General features: G+C 38.3%; 1 protein-coding gene across 1 annotated transcript in view; it reads right to left on the bottom strand.

The window, feature by feature from the left end:
* MYBL1 (MYB proto-oncogene like 1) overlaps window positions 1-8857 on the bottom strand; it is an 81669-nt gene extending 72812 nt beyond the window's left edge. The window contains exons 1-2 of the mRNA XM_042782169.1: window positions 8822-8857; window positions 8333-8388 (exon numbers count right to left, since the gene is read on the bottom strand). Coding sequence (XP_042638103.1) covers window positions 8333-8388; window positions 8822-8857 — 92 coding nt within the window. The remainder of the gene's footprint in view (window positions 1-8332; window positions 8389-8821) is intronic.
* Between the last annotated feature and the right edge of the window lie 579 nt (window positions 8858-9436).

Below are 9436 nucleotides of genomic sequence, written 5' to 3'. Positions count from 1 at the left end.
TTGTATCGTCTGCATATCTCAGGTTGTTAATGATTCTTCCTCCAATCCTGATACCACGTTTTTCTTCATATAGTCCAGCTTCTCGGATTATTTAAAGTTTACAGCCTTGGAAATCCTATGGGATAATTCTACCCTGTCCTGTAGTGTTGTTATGAGATGTAATTAACTTGAAGGCAATGGGTATGGGTAAGTACCAGATGTTGTACAACTCCATGAGATTTCTCTTAAAACTTTCCAACAACCCTAAGAGGAATATTGTTATTATTTGCATTATAAAGAATAGGAAACTTCGACTTAGAAAAGTACTTTGTTGCCCACAGTCACAAAATATGGCATGACTGAACGCCAGAGTCCACTACTTAACCACTATAGAGCAATATACTGGGAAAATGGGGAAGAGGATACCAAACGACAAACCTCATGTAAATTTTTGCAATCAGAATAGTTTCAGTTCTAACTTAATGACTTTGCAACCTTTGACATGCTAACTTCAAGGGGATTTAGTTCAGTCATTTATAAAATAAGGCTAATAAACATATAAAACACCCCATTATAGCACTTGGCACAGAGTGGCCCAATTTTAGTATTATGTGCTTAGGCTGACTGCCTGATAATATTACAAATTATTTTTGCATGTTATGTTCAACTGTTTTCTAAAAATTCATTCTGGAATGAATTCAAAATTGAAAAAGGCAAAGTTTGATGGTTTAACTTTAAACCAAGAACCTATTGCCATCAAGTACATTCTGATTCATTCTGATCCATGAGTAAATCTGTGCTCCACAGGGTTTTCAGTGGCTGATTTTTCAGAAGTAAATTGCAGGCTTTCCCCCCTACCCCAGGAGCCTCTGGTTAGCAGCCAAGTGTGTTAACTGTTTGCATCACCCAGGAACTCGTGTTTACTATATTTAAGCTCATGTGGATAGCTCTTACTTATCTATTTATACATAATGTACAATTTCAAGCTGGATTCAGAAGCAGACACGGAAGGAGGGATATCATTGCTGATGTCAGAGGGATCTTGGTTGAATGCAATCAATACCAGAAAGATGTTTACTTGTGTTTTACTGACTATGTAAAGGCATTCAACTGTGTGGATAATAACAAACTATTGATAACATTGCAAAGAATGGGAATTCAAAATAATTTAATTGTGTGAGGAACCTGTACACAAACCAAGAGGGGGCAGTTCAAACAGAGCAAGGGGATACTGTGTGGTTTAAAATCAGGAAAAGTGTGCATCAGGGTTATATCCTTTCACCATACTTATTCAATCTGTATGTATCTGTATGCAAATAATCCGAGAAGCTGAACTATGTAAAGAAGAAGGTGGCCTCAAGATTGGAGGAAGGCTCATTAACAACCTGTGATATGGAGATGACACAACCTTGCTTGCTCAAAGTGAAGAAGAGCTGAAGCATTTACAGATGAAGATCAAAGACTACAGTCTTCAGGATGGATTATACCTCAACATAAAGAAAACAAAAGTTTCACAACTGATTGAAGTTGTCAAGGATTTCATCTTACTTGGATCCAAAATCAATGTCTATGAAAGCAGCAGTCATTTACAAATCGGATGACATAGTGCATGGGGCAAATCTGCTGCAAAAGAGTTCTTTGAAGTGTTAAAGAGTAAAGATGTCACTTTTAAACCTAAAATGTGTCTGACCCAAGCAATGGTATTTTCAATTGCCTCATATGCATGTGAAAGCTGGACAATAGGAAGGAAGACCGCAGAATTGATGCATTTGAAGTTGCAGTGTTGGCAAAGAATACTGAAAATTCTATGGACTGCCAGAAGAATGAACAAATCTGTCTTGGAAAAAGTACAGCTGCAATGTTCCTTTTAAGCAAGAACAGCCAGACTTTGTCTCTCATACTTCGGTCGTATGAGAAGTCAGAAGGGAACAGTTGCTGGAGAAGGGTATCATGGTTGGTAAAGTAGAGCTTCAGTGAAAAGGGGGAAGACCAACAATGAGACGGATTGACAGTGGCTGCAACGATGGGCTCAAGCAGAGCAAAGATTGTGAGGACGGCACAGAACAGGGCAGTGTTTCTCTCTGTTCCACATAGGGTCGCTATGAGTCACAGCCAACTTGACAGCATCTAACAACAGATTTAATGTACATTATACATATCCTTTGCAGGAATCTCAAATTTCCCTTGAGTTGTTAATTCCATGGAACAAAAATTCTTAATATTTGAACACGCAAGATACCAAGCAAAAAAAAAAAAAAAAAAAAAACCAAACTCGCTGCCACCGAGTCAGATCCGACTCATAGCGACCCCTCCTTGGGCTTCCGAGGTGGTATCACTACAGAAGTAGATTGCCCAATCTTCCTTCGAGGAGTGGCTGGTGGGTTTGAACCACCAGCCTTCTGGTTAGCAGTCAAATGCCTTAGGCACTACACCTCCAGAGCTCCTAGCAAGATACCAAGATTCCCAATTACCCTACCTATATAATGCTTATGTAACTGCTCTTCAATTCAATTCAGTGCACGTTAATATTCCATGTTCTCTCGCACAGAAGGTAGTCTGTAACAATAATCTACCAGTCCTACTTCCATATATGTACTTAGTTTGTTCACCAAACCAAAAAACCAAACTCTCTGCCATCAAGTCAGATCCAACTCATAGCGACCCCTCCTTGGGTTTCTGAGGCGGTATCACTACGAAAGTAGATTGCCAACCTTCCGGTGGATTTGAACCTCCAGCCTGCTGGTTAGCAGTCAAATGCTTTAGGCACTATGCCACCAAAGCTCCTACTATGCTGAACATTTAAAAGAAGTTTTAATTAAAGAAAATACTTTATTTTCAGCCATCTTCAGCTAACAGAAGTTTCACTTGTATCACCTGACTAGCCAAGATTAAGTTGTTACTGGAGATGATTCAGAGTTCAATGACTTCATAAATTACTAAAAAAGTTAACTATATCAGAAAAATCACCATACTTAGCTTTCTGTCCAATTCATATAGTCATAGTACCTGCCCTTCCTTCTTCTTCATGCTTATTATACTTGCCAACCTTCACAAGCAAACAGTAAGTTTGTAAGTGCAGAGACCACATCTATTATGTTCACCTCTCTAGGACCAAAGATATTACCTACCATTCAAATTATCTGAATTAATAAATAACCTCCCTTGCATTCACGTCTCCTAAGTGCTCTATACTCCAAAACTACCTAACTCCCTCCAACCCATCAAAACTTTCAGCTTCCAATACAGGTGATCGATCTCAAGTAGCTATGAGAAAGAAAACTTTTTTTAACAAATGAAAATATCTCTACAAGAAAGTCAAACACATTCCCATTTGTTAAAAAGGACTTTCAAAATCCAAATGCACCTCTGAGTGGTAGAATGTTCAGAAGCAGAACCTGCTGAAACAAAACAAAACAAAATTCAGTACAGAAGGGGTCTTTGGGGATATCTTAGTGCCTAACATTTCATAGATGCTCCCATAAAATTACCCCTTCCTGCCATTCCAAATAGCCCTCAGTCATGCTTTTCACAAGTTCTCCTCTTTTATTCTTTCCTCACATACTGCAATAGCTTCCACAACAGTTTACTGACGACTGCTTAAAAAATAGTTCACTACTAAGTCAAAAGAAATTTTAACTTGGCAATTTCCCCATGTAAATCACAAAATATCTACATCACATCTGTGTGAAATTCACTTTAAAGTTCTTCTCAAAATCTTTACCCATTTTAATTTAGTATCATAAAAGTTTGAGTCCAAAATGTTATGCTGCTCAAAAAGACTAGTTTACGAGGAGCAATTTTTCTGAAAGCTTGTTCATTTTAACTTTACAATTCTGCCTTATTTTTTAACCGCATACTCTCTTTGAGAGAAATTTCTATTTTTACATGAGGTTTCGTTCTCTATTTTTCATGGTCATTAGTTTTAGTCACAGAGTTACATGGTCCTTCAATATTCAGGAAGCTGGGTTTTTTAGTAGGTGAGTGTGAGGGAGCATTAAAGTAGAATTCTTAGAATCATTTCTCTACTACTGGGACTTTCCTGAGTCTACTTTTTAGTTTTGACATTAAGTTTTTTCTATATATTTAAGTGATTGTTGAAAGGTTGATAGAACTTTTAAATAAATGTGACAGAAAAAAAGATCCTAGAAACTTACCAATACCGATAGCTACAACAGGAAGACTCATTTTCCAAGAACAAAGGGGAAGGGACAAAATCCCACAAGTAATCTCACTAAAGTTTCTTCTACCCTTTGAAAAAGACCCACTCCTCAATAATGGTTAGACACCATCAAAACAGATCTACTCTATTTTTTTGCTTTTTATATCATCATTTAGCATTTTTGTATTATAGCAGTCAACCTTGGTAATATGTAGTAATTTAAATAAAATCAGCTTCCTATTATGTAGTTAAATAAACAAACCATTGCTAGCCTAGATTGACTAATCTATGTTGTTGTTCTTATATACCGTCAAGAATCTATAAGGCAACAAAATAGTTGAAACCATTTCTCCCGCCACAAAACAAAAACAGAAGGAAGAATTTGGTCATTGACTCTCTAGTCCAAGACTTGGTTTCCAGAATCATTCTGCTAGTTTTCTTTTATAAGTCAAAGAAAATATTTATTTTATAACTAATACAAAACCAAAATTGAAAAAGAAAGTTTTCTAGATTATGACTGAACAAAGTGATTAGAGTGATGATGAAACAGCAAAATGAAGCAAAGGAAAAAAATACTATAACTCAATAGTCCAGGAAAATGGTTAAGAATAACTTTACATTGGGTGTAAATTATTATGATGTGGTAGTAATGACTTAGCCTGTGAAATAATACACAAAATATTCACTCAGTACTGTTAAAATAAAACATTTGGCAAAAGTTTAATTTTAAAGAACACCAATTATATCACCTGAAAAGAGGAAAATGAAGTAGCCAAAGGAAGGACTTGAGAATTTTTTCAATTTTATTTTTATTTGGAAAAGAACTATTAGTTTGAAATTAAAGAAATATCAGTTTTATGAAATTGGCTCTAATAAAATCACTTCAACTTGATATTTTTAACCATAAATGGCCTTTATCATCATCAAAAAATACACCTTTATTATAATGTATATTGAGGAGAGGGTAACTGTACATTTTGTTCTTTAAGTTCAATTTCAATCAAGGTAGGAACTTTGACCAGGTTGATTCAGTAAAGTGAAATCAGGCCACCCAGTGGTTAATATGATGTACTGCATACATGAATATTTGGGTTTTACAAATCAGCATCCTTACAGCAAGACAAATTTTTCACGTAACCTTTGACCATTATAAATAGCAATACTTAAATACTGAAGATAGACCTACCTAGTCATCTATAAACAAAAGTAATGTGAGAATATTTGTCTTGATTCTACTGATGTGTATACATTTTTAAATGAAAAAGATAAAATTACAAAAGATCTTCAAAATAGGGTACACACTAAAGCTAGATGTTACCTTACAGATCATCTAGTCCAATTAAGAGATGAAAAACTGGGGTACAGGATTTAATTCCTTTCCCAAAACAATATTGCCACATAATAATAAAGCTGACTGCAAAAGTCAGTCTCTTATTTTGGTATCCTCTCACCTGTAACAACCACTTTCCTGGAAACATAGTAAAATTGCTTCCCACACATACACATCCCACTGGAAAACATCTTCCAATTCAAAACTGGCATTTATCTTTTATCTTTGTCACTTCTAAATGATACTTTTAAAACTTTATTTTTAAGGGGAGAACTGGCTTTTAAAAACTAAAATTATTTGTACATAACTATACTTAAAAGTCAAATACATGTTAATGATAGATCAATATCAATTTTAGTATTGTCTGTAAATTATATCATGAAAACCCCCAATGGGATAAAAAACTAATTAAAGTCACAATAATAAAATGAATAATAAACCTTTATGCAAATCTAGATTAGTGATAGCACAGCTATCAAAAACACTGATCAAAAGAGCCAACATCCTTCAGCTGTTTCACACATGAGGTAACATTCTCTTACTTTTTTTCAGCTGACACAGAAAAAGTGTATTACAGGATTTATGCCATAGTCTTTATGCAAAACTTTTAAGCAGCAAAGTTTATTTTTTTAACTTAAATTTTAAATGGTTGTATACTGGAGATCTCAAAGTACAGTATGAAGTAGCTGAATTACTTATTTTCTCTTGTGACTATAATTTAAGTTTGTGCATTTTTTTTATTGCGATTTGGGTGAAAGTTTACAGAGCAAATTCACTTTCTGTACAGCAGTTCTAAGTTTGTGATATTTTTAAGATACTTATTAGCTAAAAGGCAAAAGATTAGACATTGCCCTATGAATAGACTGATTCTCTTTTAAAACATTTCATTTTAGTGCCTAAGGCATTTGACTGCTAACCAGAAGGCTGGTGGTTCAAACCCACCAGCCACTCCTCAGAAGAATGGTTGGGCAATCTACTTCCATAGTGCTACTGCCTCGGAAACCCAAGGAGGGGTGGGTCACTATGAGTCAGATCCGACTCGATGGCAGTGGGTTTGGTTTTTGGTTTAAGGGAAATAATCATATTTACATATACAAGAAATACAATTTAGAGCAGGAAATAAATTCAAGTATGAACACTCTAAGAAATCTGAGAAATTATTCTGAGATAATTTCTTATTACATCCTTTACTGCATACTCCCATAAGATAGTGTAGCTTCATCCTACCATGTTTTTACTGCAGACTTATGACTCCCCGAATCATTGTTTTAATTTATATACCTGACAAAAAATTAAGATCAATAGCACAATATATATTTAGATCTGAAAACTCACAGAATTGTCCATAACAGAAAATAACATACACAATTATAAAATGGAAAGAAAAGAAATTGGGAAGAGGAGGGCTCTGATATCCAAACATCTATATCTCATCATAACTTTAACTAAATACTGGTAATTGCATTAGCCAAGAAATGGTTTCACATAAAATTAACATCAATACTAATAAGTAGATAATGCTACATACTGAAGATAAACTTTCGTTGAATTGACATATTCACTTGTCACCTTGCTTAGTGAAGTTATCTTATTTATGAAATTATATTTACAAATTCAAAAGAAAAAGTCTAAACCAGTACTTCAGTAAATTGTAATTACAGGATCTTTTAAAATCTATCTTTTCTGAAGATCAAGAGGTTTATTGGGCCCACAAGTTCTAGAACAATGGTTCTAAACCAGAGGTGATTTTGCCCCTCAAGCACCAGTTGGCAATGTCTGGAGACATTTTTTGTTACTGGCATTTTCTGCAGAGAGGCCAGGGATGCTTTTCAGCATCCTACAATGCAGAGAACAGCTCCCCACTACAAAAAGTCAATCCATCCAAATTATCAGTAGTGCTGAGATTGAAAACTCTGCTCTAGATAAGTGGGGGTTTTGTGTGTATGTGTGTGTATTCATTGTTCCACCTGAAGGGTTTGTCCTCTACTGTCAAAATGAAAAAAACCAAACCCACTGCCATCAAGTAGATTCTAACTCATAGCGTGACCCTATAGGAAAGAGTAGAACTGCCCCATAGGGTCTCCAAGGCTTTAAATCTTTATGGAAGTATGCTGCTACATCTTTTTCCCAAAGAGCAGCTGGGGTGTGCAAACTGCAGACCTTTTGGCTAGCAACCTAATGCTTTAACCACAGCATGACCAGAGCTCACTACGCTATATTGTAGTTGTTACAAATAATAAGCAAAACAGGGATTAATTATATTTAAGTTTATTTCTGCAAAACTATTTTGTGCATACAAGGTGTTTAATAAATGTATATGCAGTGACTTCCAATTTTGAATTTTTAACAAAATCTTCAGTAAATGAATCCAAGTAGTTAATTTCAGCTTGGGAAATACATCCTTAATTTAGACTTTGAAGTGGATCTAGATAAATAAAAATATCAGGAAATTATGCCAAACATGTTTTCAGGTTTCCATAATAATACTGCAAATTTTAAAAAGACCCTAGGTTGTTTTTTTGTTTGTTTGTTCTAATCATTTAAATGATTATTCCATACGATTTAGAAGTAGCTACTATAGTGCTATATAAATAAAAATTAGATGCATAAATTCACTCCAGCACATGGGCCCTATCTCTGCACAACGCTTAAGTACAGTCAGAGCCAAACATGGGCACTCAAAATATTAGGTCAATCAAACACATTGTTTCATTTTAAGCTGAAGCTACTGACTGTAACACTGTGACATCCTCCCAGTAGTAAATATTTTAAAATATACATGAAGCTGAGAGCATGGGTATGGTAATTACAGAAAACATCAGAATAGTACTTTCCCCTCAGCTGCACCTGAGAATTTTCCATACCTTTCAAAATCCTCAAGTTGAGAGAGAATTCCCCGCCCAGGTTTAGCATGGAGTTCCTAGTTAACCGGTGCAGTCAGTCATAAAAGAGAGTCCCTCTGAGCCCCAAATTCCTGTCATCCAGGCAGGCACTACCACTTGTATCTGCGTAGCAGGATCCCTGAAAGCGAGAAGACTTACCTGGCAAGAACCCCTCTCCCACCAAGAAATGGCTCTGAGAAGTTAGGATTCCAGACGTGCGCTGTGGGGAGAAATCAACTCAAAGGAGCAACCTGGGCATCTGTTAGTCACTTTCTGAGTCTTAATCACAGTGGTCCCCAACTCTCTACACGCCGCGGCGGCCTCCGGACAGAGGGGCCGAAGTGGCCGGAGGGCAACGGGAAGGAAAACTTCTGCCCTGGCTAGAGTGGGCCTGGTGAAGGGTGGAGCGAAAGGAAAGAGAATCTAAGCCAGACGGCGCCGACAGGCCTGGGCGAAGGGGATGTCACCCACCTGCGCGACCTCTTCGCCATCCTTCAAGTACCGCATAGGCGCGGGCAGGGCGGGGACGCAGTTCAGCCTCCTCCAGCCTCAGGCGAATGCTCCTTCTCCCCGACCCTCCCGCTAACTTTCCTCACACCCTTCCCGAAGCGACCGAGCGCGGAACGCACGTCCCTTCAGGGCAGGACCGAGGCACCAAGGAGCAGATCGCGACACCCCGCCCCGCCCCCGACTCGCAGCCCCGCTCCTAGCCCCGGCCGGGCCCTGTCAGGTCAAGGATGCCCCTGACATGTCAGGAGGAGCTCTCTCGTCCTCCGCCGGCCCCTCCCGCCGCCTTTCAGCCTCCTAGCAGCGGTCCCGGCGTGGCTCCGCAGCGAGCGCCGACCCTCGCCCCTCCTCGCAGCGAGCAGCACTGCGGAGCTCGCAGCCTCTAGCAGGGTTTTGTCCGCAACGCCGAATCTCGCGCCCAGCCTCCCTCAAGAGCGGCCGTTTGAATCTGCGCACGCGGCCCCGAACCTCATTGGCTGTAGCGGCCGCAAAAGGGGGGGCAAGGACCAGGCGGGGAGAGCGCGCGCGACTGAAGGCGGGGCTGGGGAGCTGGAAGCTGGGACTGGAACTCAGGGGACT

Source organism: Orycteropus afer, unplaced genomic scaffold (genome assembly GCF_000298275.1).
Source record: "Orycteropus afer afer isolate SDZICR_OR568_19922 unplaced genomic scaffold, OryAfe1.0 scaffold00252, whole genome shotgun sequence".
NCBI lineage: Eukaryota > Metazoa > Chordata > Mammalia > Tubulidentata > Orycteropodidae > Orycteropus > Orycteropus afer.
This window is presented reverse-complemented; position numbering and strand designations above follow the sequence as displayed.